General features: G+C 46.6%; 1 protein-coding gene across 3 annotated transcripts; it reads right to left on the reverse strand.

Moving 5' to 3' along the window:
• Positions 1-2285: 2285 nt before the first annotated feature.
• MRNIP (MRN complex interacting protein) lies at positions 2286-17604 on the reverse strand. 3 transcript variants are annotated; one of them, XM_077266303.1, is made up of 7 exons: positions 17336-17604; positions 17188-17247; positions 15457-15554; positions 5608-5686; positions 4920-5044; positions 3850-3937; positions 2286-3344 (listed from the first exon to the last, which is right to left on the reverse strand). In XM_077266303.1, the coding sequence occupies exons 1-7, from the start codon at positions 17393-17395 to the stop codon at positions 2886-2888; spliced, it is 969 nt and encodes a 322-aa protein (XP_077122418.1). In that variant the 5' UTR covers positions 17396-17604; the 3' UTR covers positions 2286-2885. The 3 variants fall into 3 exon arrangements, with proteins under 3 accessions (XP_077122418.1, XP_077122417.1, XP_077122416.1); XM_077266302.1 differs by having other exon boundaries at positions 2748-3344; positions 3823-3937; positions 5608-5680; positions 17336-17521; XM_077266301.1 differs by having other exon boundaries at positions 2749-3344; positions 3823-3937; positions 17336-17457.
• Positions 17605-17810: the final 206 nt, after the last annotated feature.

Genomic DNA, 17810 nt, shown 5'->3' on the forward strand with positions numbered 1-17810 from the left:
CGAAATGGAGGTTGCTGCTGGTACCGAAAGGACCGGGTAGGTTTTTTTCTGGGGGAGAAATTTACTTTTACCTCCAGTAGCATCCGAGATCATTTGGTCCAATTTTTCTCCAAATAACCGACCAGCCTGGAAAGGCAGGGCTGTTAGAGAACGTTTGGAAGCCAAATCTGCTCGCCAATCCCTGAGCCACAGGGCTCTCCTGATGGAGATTGCATTGGCGGCTGCCTGTGCAGCGCGATTAGCTGCGTCCATAGAGGCGTTGACTATGAAGTCTCCGGCCTGCGCTATCTGGTTAACCAGGATGCCGGCTTCCGGATGTAAGTCACTGGCTTGGATGGTAGAGGAAAGAGTCTCGGTCCAGGCGACCATAGCCTTCGCCACCCAGGAGGTGGCGAAGGATGGGAAGAGAGACGCTCCTGTGGCCTCGAAGGCAGAACGAGCCAGATATTCAATCTGGCGATCGGAGGGGTTCTTAACAGAGGAACCGTCCGAAAGAGACAGGATGGTCTTGGACGCGAGGTGTGACACAGCAGGATCCACTGAGGGAGACTGCAGCCAGTCCTTGATTAATTCCCGAGAAAAAGGGTATTTTGCTTCAATGGACTTTTGTCCCATGAAACGTTTATCTGGGTGATCCCTATGTTTTTGTACAATCTCCTTAAAGTGAGGGTGAGTGACAAAGACCTTTTGAACACGTGTAGTCCGTTTGAAAGACACCACGTGTTCGGGTTCCGATACGGAATCCTCAGTCACCTTAAGGGTCTGGTTGACCGCCTCGATGAGAGAGTCGAGAGACTCTTGGGAGGAGGGGGAGTCCTGAACATAGGAAATGTCGGACTCATATTCAGAGTTATCAGAGGTTGGGGAAGGGGACCGGGAAGCAGAGCTTGCAGGCACTGAAGGGCCCGCTAGCTCATGGTCAGGGGATGAAACGTGAACGCGTTTGCGAGATCCCCGAATAGAAAGTGACCGGGTACGCCCCCTGCTGGTGGACGGATCCACACCGTCGTCTGAATCCGCCGCGGTCCGACCTGGAGAGGGGCCCCTGAGGGAGTCAATTGCCCTGGCTAGGGAAGCCACAGATCGTGACAGAGAAGCCGCCCACTCAGGGGGGCTAGGCTCTACAGGGTCGACGGCTGCGGCATCGGCGACAGTACCAGCGGCGGCAAGAGGCGGCTGCACAGAGGGCAAGGTACAAGCCGCACACAGTGGGCTACTGTGGGCACGGGGCAGGGCCGTATTGCAAGTGGCACATACAGTGAAAAACACTGTGTGCTTTTTGTTACCCTTTTTAGTCTCCTTGGATTGAGACATAGTGCCTTTGGAACAGAGCGGGCAGTATACGCTGGGAAGGGGTTAAGCCTTCTTGAAGCAGCTTACCCACGGTCCAGCTGTGTCCCCAGGGAGAGATATGGCGGTGGATCGCTTGAAGGCCACTGTAGAGACGTGGGCTCCGTGCAGAGATATAGGAAATATGGCCCCCGAGATTTGGAGGCGCTTCTCGTCCCAGGCGAGAAGCGCCGGTGTAGGGGGCGGAGCCACGGACGCGGGAGGGTTTTATCCACTGCGGCCTACTCCAGGCTGAAGGCCTGCCGGCGATGTGCGGCCGCTACGGAGCTTTTTTGAACCTCCGCCTAGCACCGCCGACCCCGGCCGGTGGCGCCTCTCCCCAGGGACCCGGACCGCAAAAACTGCCGCACAACTGCCGCACACGGGGGAGCAGGGGGGAAATGTACTTACAGCCACGGTGCTCCCCGTTCTCACATGTGAACTCAATCCATGCACCCTGGATGGGGATGGAGAGTGAGGCATCCTCGATGATCAGAGGAGTTTGCGGCACATCTTCCACTCCGGCTGCCTTTCCTGAGCACAATGCTCTAATGCAGGCGGGAGGGGGGGGGGGGGGGGGTGTTTTAAATCGGGACCGCATAGGAACCGTTGCCCCGGCGCAAGCTTTCCGTACGCCATACGTCGCAGGAGAGGGACGGGGAGGTATACTCGCCGTGCTCGCCTGTTGCTGGTTCGGGGGAGAGCGGGTCCCATAAAAACCATTCACTCCGTTGAATAAAAAATAAAAATTTACAGAAAAATAAAAACTAAAATAAGAAAGTTGGGGTCTGAAAACAGACCCAAGTGCCTCCTACAGACACTAAGCAAGAACTGGTTGAAATTGTATCCAGAGAAGGGGTGTATACTGCAGAGGAGGAGTTAATCTTTCTGTTTACTTAGTGTCCTCCTAGTGGCAGCAGCATAACACCCCATCGTCCTGTGTCCCCCAATGAGGCGTAGGAGAAAACATACTGTGCTCATACCGCCAACAGTGCAAAAAGACCACACAATGGTACCATCACGTCAGTACTGCTGCCCTCAACTAATGCTGCTACACCAAGGCCGGGATACATTACAATCACTTTGAAGCAGAGGGGTGACATTGAGATTTGGGCAGGACCACGGATGGGACCATTGGCTAATGAGGCAGGCGCAGTCACATTGCGCTCGGTCTGGTCTCAATTATATGCTGCAAATCAAATGGGTCTCTTGCTGTGCTCAGATCTCTCCACCCCACCCCCCTTCCCCCCAAAAAAATAAACATTAAATAAACGTAAAATGCTCAAAAAAAAAAAAAATCATCAGACTCAATCCACAAATTTTCAGAAATTCCAAAACTATTTGATTAGTTTAGATTCAATTTGCCTGTGGCCTAAATAGGCAATGTTTTTTATTTTATTTATTGGATTATTTTCTCTTCATCATGAACAGTCCCCTTCTGTACAATAGTAAAATATATTAATTAACTGGTCAAGCGCTCAAAATTTGCACACTTTTATATTTATGAACCAATGTATACATTACAATATACACAAAAAATGCATTTTACATTCTTCTTAATAGTCATCATCAAAATCATCATCAGTCTGAAACAGATGAGATAGAATACTGGGTTTCTGCAGAGAGCTGGCTGTGAGGCTGCCGCCCGCCTGCACATCTGCCCTGCACAGACTCGATCCTGGAGAAGAGACCTGTGCAGATAACCTATGTGTTACAGTAGGCTCATTATTGGGCAGGACACATTGGCTGCTGGTTCTGAAGCGATCTGGCCCGTTCATCTTACTGCGGTCAAATGGATTAAAATCCGGGTCCATTTTGGGCTCCCTCTTCAGGATGCTGGCAGCACTGTAGGTGGATTGTTTAGAACGTCCTTCTGATGTGTTCATCAGAAGAAATGTTTCAGAGCTGATGTGCAGAGGTAATGCATGCGATGTAGGTCTGTCTTGCCATTTCAGGCATCCCATGTCTTCTGATGTTCTACAGGAAAACCGATCTGTTTCTAATGAGTTCTCACTCTTCAATGAAAATAAACAAAAATTACAATTTCCAAGAAAATCCCCACAATAAAACATCCAAAAAGCTTATTGTTCTACAGCTTTACAATATTTATAATTTCATCATTAGGGACTAAGGGCACAAGTACAAGGTGAAGCTGCGGGCACGGACCCTGGTAAAGTCATGGTGCGGTGTCTGAAAGTGATCAGTCCACGGAAGGATAACTATAAAACTGTATACGATATATTATGCTACTATTTTTATTCTAGGCCTTCTTGGGTTCCATGAAATTTTCAGTTGGGGACTGGAGCATTAAGTCATTATGGGACCATAGAAAGCTGGAGACAACACAGATCTGATGGACGGCTGTAACAATGAGGCCTACAATTTTGACTGCCCGACATAAGATCTTCAGGATTGGCTTAAGATCGCAAACTTCACCAATGAGATCTTCCATCAATCTATCACATATCGGGAGATCACTTGGACTGGATTTACCGTTTTATTTGATCTTTTATCACCTACCTTGTAGATTTTCTTCTTCTTTGAAATGTTTTCATTCTTATTCTCCTTGTAGAAATCTCCTTCATGGTATGGTGAATGCAAACGTTTCCTAAAATGGAAGATATAAAAATAAATAAATATATATATATTTTAATTACACACACACACACTGTCCAATAAGCCCATGGAAGGTATTATGGCTCAGGGCTCTTTGGATCACTGAAATCCATCTCACACACCTGTTAATTAATTAGCCAAGAGAGCCCAATTAAAGGAAAACTACTTAAGATGGACATTCCACATAAATAAGACAGACACAGGTTTCAAACAATATGGGAAGGAAAAAGGATCTTCTGCTGAAAAGCATCAAATAGTGCAATGCCTTGGACAAGGTGTGGAAACATAAGTTTTCGTGAAATATCTAAAGTGTGATCATAGTAATGTGAAGAGATTTGTGACTGATACAGAGCACAAAAAGGATAGTGCAGATAAAGGCATAATGAGGAAGGTTTCTGAGAAATAGATTCATCAGACTAAGAATACAGCTGCTAAAATACCATTACAAAGCAGCCAACAGACAGTTGAAGCTGCTGGGGCCTCTGGAGTCCCTCGAACCTCAAAATTTAGGATCCTACAGAGGCTTGGATGCTTACACTATGTAGTGAATAAAGATTTGCAACTGGAAGATTTCATTCAGTGAGATCTAGGATGTGGCATTTCAGTGCTCCCTTTACTTTTTTGCGCAGAGTATTTTGGCCTGATAACATGTTCTTGATTGAAAAAGCTTTTGATTACAGTTTATGTGACCTCTTAATGCTGCAAATTCAGCAAATGACCATTTTCAGTTCTTTACAGCCTATAAGATGTTTGGAACCTCTGTTGTACATAATTTGGAAAAATGCATTGTGAGGTTTTTTTTAGTTTTCAAAGAAATCCTGTTATAATTGGGAGACTTGTGCAATGAAATGTGATTTATCCTCTAACAGTTGATGACTTAGATGAACATTACTGATCAGTGATGATCGTTACCACATTTCAGGTCAATGTGTTTTTTAAGATAGAACTATGAAATGGCAGAGAAGACGTGTAACCTGACAGTTGTCGGTGGACGATCCTGATGAGAGTAGTAGTGCTCCTGTTCAGTATTACTACCACCCTGCTCCTCCTCATTGTTTTCTTCCAGATATTTATTCCAGCGGCTCACGGGGGCAGCTTCCTGTATGGAACAATTTACCACTTAATATGATTTCTTACACCGCCAGCACTGATGGGACATAATACCCTCCACCCCAACCTGTCAATTTATTCTCAAATTTCAAGAGGAGTCACAGAGGAGCGGCACAGCACAGAATATCAAAGAGAAAACAACTCCAGAGTGAGTCCATATGAACTACAAGCACTAGAACTGAAATGGCGGGATCACGTGTGTTCAGACCCCGCAACACAGTAAAGATGTAATAAGGGATCAAAACATGGTCACCCCAAACCAGTAACAATAAAAACGTCACGTCAGTAAGTCCTCACAGAACGATCAATGCAGAAATGAACACATTACAGGAACCGGAATATAGCGACGCAGGCAGAGGTTCCAATTCTTGGTATGTTTGACATGGCCGTAACCGTACTGAGAATCAGACTAACAGGTCACCTTCACTGCACAATGAACAATGCATAGAGAAAAGCCCCAAAAACCGTTATGTTGTAGCTTCTAGAAGTGGAGAAAAAAAAACCAATAGTGCAAAAATGGAAAACAGCCCAGCCATGAAGGGGTTAAATTACCTGTGAAGCTATAGGACTCGGATGTGACTCTCCACCAGTGTCTTCATCAGAGACAGAACTCGGACAGATTCCTCTACAACTATAACATAAACGGAGTACAAGCATCATCATCATCAATATCATCATCATCATCAATATCATCATCATCACCCTCCTCATCCGTCTCTTTCCTCATCACAACACATTTTATATTTAGCACAAAGATCTCTATTAAAGCAAATGCAAAAACATGGAAACTGCTGAGAACGATCACTTGGTCGGACCCAGGGGTGGGATTCAAATTTTTAACAACAGGCCCTCTAAGTCGCCGGAATTTTGGCCACGCCCATTTTCAATAACCCCGCCCATACTAATAAGCCACGCCCAGTGGCACGATTCATATTTTTGGGAGCAGTTTGTCTCCCTTAATGACAAGAATACGTTATGTATGCATGGGTGGCTCAGGCACTGGCTCATCTCCCATCCCCCCCCCCCCCCGTATGCGTGGCCCATCGCCGGCGCGGCTCCCCAGTCCCATCTTGTATCATGGCTCCCCGTCCACCGCGGACCTCCTACATGCTCGCCGCCGGCTCCCTTCATCCTCCCTGGCTGCCTGCCTGGAATGATTCATGATTCATCCCGCCGCCCCCCCCCCCCATGCGTGGCTCATTGCCGGCTCCCCGACGCTCCCAGTCCCATCTTGTATCATTCATGGGCATGGCTCCCCGTCCTGGCCGTCCACCGCAGACCTCCTCCTCCCCGCCGGCTCCCCCGTCCTCCCTGGCTGGAATGATTCATACTCACCTGAGTCACCTCACAGGCTCACACACCGCGTAGCAGAGGAACGGAATCCTCCACCTCGCTCTGTCCCTGCGCAGCACTGCACCGTCCTCCTCGTCCTGTGTGAGCGCCGCGGTCAGGTGGTAACAGTCATTTAAGATGATGAATATTCATGAATATTCATCACCTTAATGAGGCGGCACCATGTGACCGCTCACACAGGGCGAGGTGCAGTCGTGCAGTCGCCGAGAGCTAGTGATGGGCAGTCCGGCTCTTTTTGGTGATCCGGCTCTTTCGGCTCCGCTCACTATAAAGAGCCGGCTCTTTCGGCTCGTGAACCGGCTCTTTTTTAAATAAAACTAGATTTTACTCTGTCATCGTTCCCACTCTTTGCCTGTAAAGTGACAGCCTCATGATACACCTGTGTAAGTATCTAGTGAAGCAGTAAAGACTGTTTTTTAGCGTTGCTGTTTCCGCAGATTGTTGGCTCTTGTGAACAGAGCCCGCGCTACTTGGTTGTAGTCCTAAGGCCGGGTTCACACTGCGTTAGCAGCAGCCCGCTCAGCACATATGCTAACTGGCTGCTGTTAACGCAAGTGCCGACGTTACATCGCGCTAGCGCAGATAGAGCATCTTCTAGCTCTATCTGCGCTAGCAGTGACGGACCCAGAAACGCTGCAGCCCGCGGCTCCGGGTCCGTCACTCAATGATGGCATATCCCTAGCGATCGCCCATTGTGGGTGTGCGCTACTGATGCGTCCGACAATGGAGTCAATGGCGGCCGTAACGGACTGCGTTACACCGCGTTTATGCCGCTGTGTAACGTAGTCCGTCTAACAGACGCCACTAACGCAATGTGAACCCAGCCTAACCTGTATTACTTTGTAATATGGGCCATTTTTTGTACACGTCCTTTCTGAATTAGCAAGTGCTGTGCTATATGTTGGTGCTGTATAAGATTGTAATTCATAAAAATAAAGGCATGCTGCAAGCACTGTGCTAAGGCTACTTTCACACTAGTGTCGGTACGGGGCCATCGCTATGCGTCGGCCCGATGTACTGACGCACGTTGTGAAAGAAATGAACAACGTGGGCAGCGGATGCAGTTTTTCAACGCATCCGTTGCCCATTGTAAGGTCTGGGGAGGAGGGGGCGCAGTCGAAAATGGCAGATGTGACGCACAAAAAAAGTTACATGGAACTTTTTTTTGTGCCGACGGTCCACCAAAACACAACGCATCCGTCGCACGATGGATGCGACGTGTGGCCTTACATCGCAATGCGTCGCTAATAAAAGTCTATGGAGAAAAAACGCATCGTGCAGATAATTCTGCAGGATGCGTTTTTTCTCCAAAACAACGCATTACGACGTACACCAAACAACGCTAGTGTGAAAGTAGCCTTACACGCACACTGTATACACACACTGTACACACACATACACTGTGTACATACGCAATGTATACACTGTACACACACAAACACACACACACACGCTGTGCAAAGCATACGGAATAGTAAACTCAGTTTATTTCAACACAACGTGGAACAGAAATGTATAATTGCTACTATACCATCAACTCCTGCTGGTGGTGCACAGCACTACAAATCCCAGCAAGTCAAACAGAATATGGCACTGCAACCCTAGTTACATACCAACTTTATTAACAGTTAAGTTACAGTAAATATGATTGAGGTAGTATTACAGATAGAACAAGTTTAAAGAGATTGTCCATGACTAACATTGATGGCCTGGCCTTAGGGTACCGTTACACTAAATGATTTACCAACGATCACGACCAGCGATACGACCTGGCCGTGATCGTTGGTAAGTCGTTGTATGGTCGCTGGGGAGCTGTCACACAGACAGCTCTCCAGCGACCAACAATGCCGAAGTCCCCAGGTAACCAGGGTAAACATCGGGTTACTAAGCGCAGGGCTGCGGTTAGTAACCCGATGTTTACCCTGGTTACCATTGTAAATGTAAAAAAAAACAAATACTACATACTTACATTCTGATGTCTGTCATGTCCCCCGCCGGCGGCTTCCCGCACTGACTGTCAGTGCCGGCCGTAAAGCACAGCACAGCAGTGACGTCACCGCTGTGCTCTGCTTTTACTTTACGGCCGGCGCTCACAGTCAGTGCGGGAAGCAGACACCGGGGGACGTGACAGACATCAGAAGGTGAGTGTTTTTTTTTTTTTTTACATTTACAATGGCAACCAGGGTAAACATCGGGTTACTAAGCGCGGCCCTGCGCTTAGTAACCCGATGTTTACCCTGGTTACAAGCGAACACATCGCTGGATCGGTGTCACACATGCCGATCCAGCGATGACAGCGGGAGATCCAGCGACGAAAGAAAGTTTCAAACGATCTGCTACGACGTACGATTCTGATCGGTCCCTGATCGCTGCTGCGTGTCAGACACTGCGATATCGTATGGATATCACTGGAACGTCACGGATCGTGCCGTTGTAGCGACCAAAGTGCCACTGTGAGACGGTACCCTTACTGTAGGTGATCAATGTGGCGAGACGCTGCAGAGAAGCGAGTGCAGCCCCAGCCTCCTGTGATGCCACGTGTGAGACCACCTCAAATGAAACCGTGCACTCTGAACTACGCAAAACAAATCCCCCAAACTATACGGTGGAATTGCTTCCCCACCTTCATTTTACCTCACTGTGAACTTTTTTTTTCCTGGTTTTTCAGGACATTATATGGTAAAATGGGCTCATTCAGAACTAAAACTTGTCCTGCAAAAAAGAAAAACAAAACCCCAAGCCCTTACAAAGGCTCCTGGAAGGTGTGGCAGAAAAAGAACAATAGCTACAACATGAAGGGGTTAATCACCATGATTTGCAGATATTTTGGGTGCATTAAAAAGGTTGCAAAAGTGTAAAGACAAGAAGAGCTGCAGAGTGTCAGATAATTGGAGATGGCACAGAACTGCAGCCGTTATTAGGGGGAGCTGATAATAACAGCATGGCCACCTCTCCAGCACAAGCCTGGCCTGACGGGAGGCTACAGGCTGCACAGCTGCGGTACTTGTGTGAGGTGAATACCCGGGTGCTGAGGGGAACAATACAGCGACACTTCAACCGCACCCGGCTCTGCCTTCCTAGGGACTCGGAGTGGGGACTGATTTTGTGATCACATCACTGGACTCACAGGCATTTCTTACACTCCACAGACTCACATCTCCCTCTCTCCTGTCTGCTCCTCCCACATGAGTCACAGTCACACTCACTGAGCTCGCTGAATCTGATAGGCTGCAGGCACCAGACAAGGAAGGAAAAAAAAAAAAGAGTCGGTTCACTCACGCTGCAGAGCCGGCTCCCGGAACGCTGGCAGATAGAAATTTTAGTAAACGGCTGCCCCGTACCGGGTCGTACCGGCTGAATCCCACCCCTGGTCGGACCCTTCTACTACACTATTTGGAGCGTACCGTTACACCGTCACTTGATTGTTTGGGTTGGGGGGATGGGGAATCTGTGACCCCCATCGATAGGGAGAATGAGGGGTCACTTCTCAGCGATGCTCCCAGGCCATGGAGCTTTGTAGGGAACTGCTGCTGCCTCATTCACTCAGAGGTGTTGGTGGCTCTCTTCAGAAACAGCACCACCACGACCATTGGCTGTACGGGGTACTGCAGCTCAGCTCCTTCCACTTCAAAGTTGCAATACCACAAATAACTGATGGTCAGGAGTGGCGGAGTCTGTAAGGCCGGCCTCACACTAGCGAGTTTTACGGACGTATTAGCGCATAAACTACGTCCGTAAAATACGCATTGCACACGGCCCAATGAATCTCTATGGCCCAGCTCCTATCTGCCGTATATTACGCATCCGTAATATACGGTCTTGTACGGCCGTAGAAAATCGCAGCATGCTGCGTTTGTCACCGTATTGCTCAAAAAAAAAAAAAAAAAAAAAAAATCGCCAATGAAAGTCTATGGGGGCAAGAAAAATACGGATTCCACACGGACCAGCAGTGTGACCTGCGAGAAATACGCACCGGTGTTAGAGAGAAAAGCCGGTAATTCAATGCTTTTCATTTCTCCTTCACAAACCCGACATGATATGAGACATGGTTTACATACAGTAAACCATCTCATATCCCTTTTTTTTTGCATATTCCACACTACTGTTAGTAGTGTGTATGTGCAAAATGTGGGCGCTGTAGCTTGTAAAGTAAAGGGTTAAATTGCGGAAAAAATTGGCGCGGGCTCCTGCGCAATTTTCTTCGCCAGAGTGGTAAAGCCAGTGACTGAGGGCAGATATTAGTAGCCTAGAGAGGGTCCATGGTCATTGGCCCCCCCTGGCTACAAACATCTGCCCCCAGCCACCCCAGAAAAGGCACATCTGGAAGATGCACCTATTCTGGCACTTGGCCACTCTCTTCCCACTCCCGTGTAGCGGTGGAATATGGGGTAATGAAGGGTTAATGTCACCTTGCTATTGTAAGGTGACATTAAGCCAGATTAATAATGGAGAGGCGTCAATTATGTCACCTATCCATTATTAATCCAATAGTACGAAATGGTTAATAAAACACACACACATTATTACAAAGTCCTTTAATGAAATAAAGACACATGTTGTTGTAATATTTTATTAGCCTCTTAATCCACCAGAAGACCATCGTCCTGAAACAAAGTTAAAAAAACAAACAACAATATCCCATACCTTCCGTCGTTATGTCCCACGATGTAAATCCATCTGAAGGGGTTAAATCATTTTACAGCCAGGAGCTGTGCTAATGCACTGCTCGTGCCTGTAAAACCCCGGGTACTGAATGGAAAGCTGGGTGATCTGTAGTTACCTTGAGTTGCGGTGAGGCGCCCTCTGCTGGATGTCCTCATATGAACTCGAGCGTGGGAACTTTTCCAAGGCTCCAGTTCATATGAGGACATCCAGCAGAGGGCGCATCACCGCAACTCAAGGTAACTACAGATCACCCAGCTTTCCATTCAGTACCCGGGGTTTTACAGGCACGAGCAGTGCATTAGCACAGCTCCTGGCTGTAAAATGATTTAACCCCTTCAGATGGATTTACATCGTGGGACATAACGACGGAAGGTATGGGATATTGTTGTTTGTTTTTTTAACTTTGTTTCAGGACGATCGATGGTCTTCAGGTGGATTAAGAGTCTAATAAAATATTACAACAACCTGTGTCTTTATTTCACTAAAGGACTTTGTAATAAGGTGTGTGTGTTTTATTAACCATTTCGTACTATTGGATTAATAATGTATAGGTGACATAATTGACGCCTCTCCATTATTAATCTGGCTTAATGTCACCTTACAATAGCAAGGTGACATTAACCCTTCATTACCCCATATCCCACCGCTACACGGGAGTGGGAAGAGAGTGGCCAAGTGCCAGAATAGGCGCATCTTCCAGATGTGCCTTTTCTGGGGTGGCTGGGGGCAGATGTTTGTAGCCAGGGGGGGCCAATAACCATGGACCCTCTCTAGGCTATTAATATCTGACCTCAGTCACTGGCTTTACCACTCTGGCGGAGAAAATTGCGCGGGAGCCCACGCCAATTTTTTACGCCATTTAACCCTTTATTTTAGCAGCTACAGCCCCCAAATTTTGCACATACACACTACTAACATTAATAGTGTGGCATATGCAAAAAAAAAAGGGATATGAGATGGTTTACTGTATGTAATCATGTCTCATATCATGTCGGGTTTGGGAAGGAGAAATGAAAAGCCGGCAATTGAATTACCGGCTTTTCACATATCTCGCGCTGAATTAAATATAAATACAGAATATATATATATGTGTCTCAATGATATATATATATATATATACTGTATATATGTTTTAACGAACATTTGAGCCCAAAAATCCATTAATGTCGGTTTTGCAAGCCTGCGAGAAAATATCGCAGTACGGATGCCATGCGGATTACATACGGAGGATGCCATGCGCAAAATACGCTGACACACCCTGCCTACGGATGACATACGGACCACTATTTTGGGGACTTTTCTGTGTATTACGGCCGTAATAAACGGACCGTATTTTTATACGCTGAGTGTGAGGCCGGCCTTAGAAAGCAGCCATGTTCTTCCAATCCTGGACAACCCTTTAAAGACCAAGGATCGCATCTTACTGAGCAGTCCAATTCTTACACTTCTGACCACTGTCCCTTTATGAGGTTACAAGTGTGGAATGCTTCAATGGATCCCACTGATTCTGAGAAGGTTTTCTCATGACATTGTACTTCATGATAGTGGTAAAAAAAAATTTCGATATGACTTGTGTATATTTGTAAAAATATTGGAAATTCTCAAGCTTTTAAGTTTTGTGCCCTTAAACCAGAGAGTGGTGTCACACAAAATAGTTAATAAATAACATTTCCTACATGTTTACGCTACATCAGCACAATTTTTTAACCCCTTTCTGCCAGCTGACGGAATAGTATGTCAGCTGGCAGATCCCCCTGCTTTGAGGTGGGCTCCGGCGGTGAGCCCACCTCAAAGCCGCGACATGTCAGCTGTTTTGTACAGCTGACATGTGCACGCAATGAGTGCGAGCGGAATCGCAATCCGCCCGCGCCCATTAACTAGTTAAATGCCGCAGTCAAGCGCTGACAGCGGCATCTAAGGCCATGTTCACACTTTGCGGCGTCCTCTGCGGGTTCTCCCGCAGCGGATTTGATAAATCTGCAGAGCAAAACCGCTGCGGTTATCCCTGCAGATTTATCGCGGTTTGTTCCGCGGTTTCCGCCGCGGGTTTACTCCTATATTATTGATGCTGCATATGCAGCAATATGCAGCATCAATAGTAACGTTAAAAATAATAAAAATTGGTTATACTCACCCTCTGACGTACCGATCTCCTCGGCGCTGTACGCAGCGGTCCGGTTCCAAAGATGCTGTGCCGAAAAGGACCTTCGTGACGTCACGGTCATGTGACCGCGGCATCATCACGGTCATGTGACCGCGACGTCACCGCAGGTCCTGTTCGCACAGCAACTAAGACCGGCCGGCCGGGTGCAGCGCTGAGAGGTGAATATAACATGATTTTTTATTTTAATTATTTTTTTTACCCCAAATATGGTTCCCAGGGCCTGGAGGAGAGTCTCCTCTCCTCCACCCCGGGTACCATCTGCACATTATCCGCTTACTTCCCGCAACGTGGGCACAGCCCCATGCGGGAAGTAAGCGGTTCAATGCATTTCTATGGGTGCAGAATCGCACCACGAAGTGACATGCTGCAGGTTTTAAACCGCTGCGTTTCGGCGCGGTTTTTCCCGCAGCATGTGCACAGCGGTTTGCGGTTTCCGTAGGGTTTACATGTAAATGTAAACGCAATGGAAACTGCTGCGGACCCGCAGCATCAAAATCGCCGCGGATCCGCGGTAAAACCCGCAAAGTGTGAACATGGCCTAACTAGCGCTCCCGGCCGCGCGTCCAGAAGCGCTCGCACCGCTGACCCCCGTCACATGATCGGGGGTCAGCGGTGCATTGCCATAACAACCAGAGGTCTCCTTGAGACCTCTATGGTTGTTGATGGCCGATTGCTTTGAGCGCAACCCTGTGGTCGGCGCTCAAAGTACACCACCATTTCTGCTACATAGAGGTGATCTGTGCTTCACCTCTATGTAGCACAGGCGATCGTGTAGTGCCAGCTTCTAGCCTCCTATGGAGAATATTGAAGCATGCCAAAATTAAAAAAAAAAAAAAAAAGTGTTTAAAAATATAAAAAAAATATATAAAAAAAAAGTTCAAATCACCCCCCTCTCACCCCAATCAAAATAAAACAATTTAAAAAAAAATCAAACCTACACATATTTGCTAGCGCCGCGTTCAGAATCGCCCGATCTATCAATAAAAACAAAGGATTAACCTGACCGCTAAATGGCGTAGCGAGAAAAAAAATCAAAACGTCAAAATTACGTTTTTTTGGTCGCCGCGACATTGCATTAAAATGAAATAACTGGTGATCAAAAGAACGGATCTGCACCAAAATGGTATCATTAAAAACGCCAGCTTGGCACGCAAAAAATAAGCCCTCACCCGACCCCAGATCACGAAAATTGGAGACGCTACGGGTATCAGAAAATCGTGCAATTTTTTTTTTTTCTAGCAAACTTTGGAATTTTTTTTCACCACTTAGATAAAAAATAACATTGACATGTTAGGTGTCTTATCAACTCGTAATGACCTGGAGAATCATAGTGGCAGGTCAGTTTTAGCATTTGTTGAACCTAGCAAAAAAGCCAAACAAAAAACAAGTGTGAGATTGCACTTTTTTTGCAATTTCATCACACTTGGAATTTTTTTCCCGTTTTCTGCTACACGACATGGTAAAACCAATGGTATCGTTCAAAAGTACATCTTGTCCCGCAAAAATAAGCCCTCACATGGCCATATTGACGGAAAAATAAAAAAGTTATGGCTCTGGGAAGGAGGGGAGCGAAAAAAAACGAAAAAAAGCTCTGGGGGTGAAGGGGTATATATATATATATATATATATATATATATATATATATATATATATATATATATATATGAACAGCAGCACATGTACATGAATCGGCCATGTGAAAACACGGACAAATATACATTTCTCAAAAATATTTTTTCAAAAATTTTTTTTTCATAAAACTTACAGTTAAAGATGAAATGGAGATTCCTAGCGCACAAATTGGCCAATTCATGTGTGCCCATCAACCACGGCATGCCACCTTGCCGTGGTTGATGAGCACACATGAATTGGCCAATTTATGCGCTAAGAATCTCCATTTCAACTTTAACTGTAAGTTTTATGAAAAAAAAATTTTTGAAAAAATTTCTATGAAAAAATATTTTTGAGAAATGTATATTTCTCTGTGTTTTCACATGGCCGATTCATGTACATGTGCTGCTGTGTTCTTTTTTTATCTATGTGATGCAGTTTGCACGTGTTCACATTGGGAGTGCTGATTGGTTTTTATATATATATTTTTTATTTTGTTTGTTTATAACAAGTTAGAAGGGTTAAAAGTTGATAAGCGATTTCTCCAGCAAAATTTACAAAACTTTCTCTTTTTTTTTTTAGACCAGCCCTATACATATCTCACTTACCCATCAGTGCCAGTAACCGCCCGCTCCACCTGCCCCTGTAGAAGGTTCAACTTCTGGACGTGGTGTCTGCAGTCGGCCCCTGAACCTTGACCATAAACCTGCAGAATTAAAATGTTGGGAAAGAATGAGTGCGAGGTATAAGGGGTCTCGGGAAGGACTGACTGTGCTCGAGGCGGCACTTCCCCAGCTCGTCTGCAATCCTGCACTGTAGCCACATCGACCCACACAGTATAACAGCCCCAATACCTGGAAAGGCAATGGCCACATTACTCTTATGCCGACACTTGGAAAACGCACAAGCAAGGATTAGACGCACGTGTCCTACATGTCCTGGAGACAGATACAAAAACAGTGTCCCTTATATCTGTCATGCTGTACATGGTCCTACCTGTAGGCAGCATGGGATGGGTAATACAGCCAGCACCTGCCATTAACAGCAGCGACGACTATTACTGCTGTTTAACCACTTAGATGCCACAGTCATTGTCCGCAGCACATAAGGGGTTCACTTGAGAATACGTTCTGTCACCCATTGTGCCCCCTCCTACTAAAGACCCTTGTTGTGTCACTGCTATATTGGTACTTCTATCACCACACGGCTAAGCTTCATAGACCAGTGATTTTCCTATACTTTGGTATTGTAGGATATAAGACAAGCGATCAAACAATCACAGGTTCAAGTCTTCATAGTAGACCAGAGTAAAAATAAATAAATAAATAAATAAATAAATAATGGGAAAAATAAATATATAATATTTTTACAATCACACCTTTTTTCAATACAAAATGTAAAAAACAAAAATAAAATGTGACTATAGCAAATATGTGTAAAGGTCCAATGTATCAAAATATAAAATTAAACCCCATACTTTATGGCTATGTGCACACGATGCGGATTTGCAGCGGATTTTTCCGCGCAGAAACACTCCAGATCCGCACTGTGATGTACAGTACAATGTTATTCAATGGGATAAAAAAAAAAAGCTGTGCGCAAAAATCAGTGCGGAATTGCTGCGGATTTCAAAGAAGTGCATGTCACTTCTTTTGTGCGGATCTCCAGCATTTCTGCACCCCTCCATGTTAAAATTCCGCAGTGGCAAAATCTGCATCAATTCCACATAAAAACCGCGGCTGCGGATTCTGCCAGGAGATGCAGATTTTGTGCAGAAAATTCTGCACCTCTTTTCCTACGTGTGCACCTTAAGGGTACGTTCCCAGTCAGTAATTGGCAGCGCTTTGGAAGTAGCACGTCCGCTGCCGGCTATTGAACGCAGGTGATTCCGCATGTGTTCACTGAACCGTGCAGATTCACTGCGTCTAATACATTGTACGGGTGAGATTTATCTTGCGGAGACTGAGCGACTCTGCAAGATAAATGGACATACTGCAGTCTGGAACGACGCGTCACATGTCAGTCTCCGCAGCTCGCGGGGGTCTGTGTGCACATAGTGGACATTGGATTTCTTGAAATCCCATCCGCTACACTGTAACATCTGGACGCTGCACAAATACACAATGTCCAACCCGCAGCGCTTCCTGACCGTGGGCAAGTAGCCTTAGCCTAGGGGAAAAAAAATTCCCCTGCTGTGCCCCTCATATTACAATGGTCATGGTCTTGTTGCCCATGGCAACCTCAGCTCTGACTGTGTGCAGGAGAGCAGCCGACAGATTGATTGCTAGAGGCGACGTTCTCTGGCCACAGGAGGCTCAGCGTGGACTGTCCGCGCTCACCCTCAGCACGGACTGCTTCTCCCCGCACAGCTTACAGCACCATTTCGTGCTCTTTTTCACCTGCACAGAAGACACATCTCATTAGACAGCATTCACCAAAAATGTCGGGATAAAGAAATAAGCGGTTACTGAGGAGCGTGAACTTCACCTGGTGCACCTGGAATACGCGACAGGAGCAACATCTGAGCACCTGGAACTCCTGCACCATGGTGGCCGCGGTGGTGGTGGTGCACAGCTGGAATACAGCGCGGGAAGAGCTCGGTGCTGCGTGCTGTGCTGTACTTCCTGATATATGGAGCCTGCGCCCTCTAGTGGACGTTCTCGTTATTGTCTGCTATACTTCCTGCAGGTTACACTGCGCCCTCTGGTGGACGAACTGGGAACACTGTGCTGTACTTCCTGCAAGTTACACTGCGCCATCTGGTGGACACGATCTGTACTGTCTGTTTTACTTACACAGCACATTGCACCCCCTGGTGGACGTACTGTGTACTATCTGCCGCGTTTCCTGCAGGTACACTGCGCCCTCTGGTGGACATGCTTTGTACTGTCTGCCGTACTTGCAGGACACATTGCGCCATCTGGTGAACGTGATGTGTGCTGTGTGTCGTACTTCCTGCAGG

Source organism: Ranitomeya variabilis, chromosome 5 (assembly GCF_051348905.1).
Source record: "Ranitomeya variabilis isolate aRanVar5 chromosome 5, aRanVar5.hap1, whole genome shotgun sequence".
NCBI classification, from domain to species: Eukaryota; Metazoa; Chordata; class Amphibia; order Anura; family Dendrobatidae; genus Ranitomeya; species Ranitomeya variabilis.

Bases quoted from the DNA above. Each gene is read 5' to 3' on its own strand.
- MRNIP (XM_077266301.1), bottom strand. From the start codon at position 17,395: ATGGTGCAGGAGTTCCAGGTGCTCAGATGTTGCTCCTGTCGCGTATTC. The intron at 17,248-17,335 runs GTGAAGTTCACG...TCTTCTGTGCAG, and splicing joins GCGTATTCCAGGTGCACCAG to GTGAAAAAGAGCACGAAATG. The intron at 3,938-4,919 runs GTTACACGTCTT...CTTCCATTTTAG, and splicing joins CGTCCACCGACAACTGTCAG to GAAACGTTTGCATTCACCAT.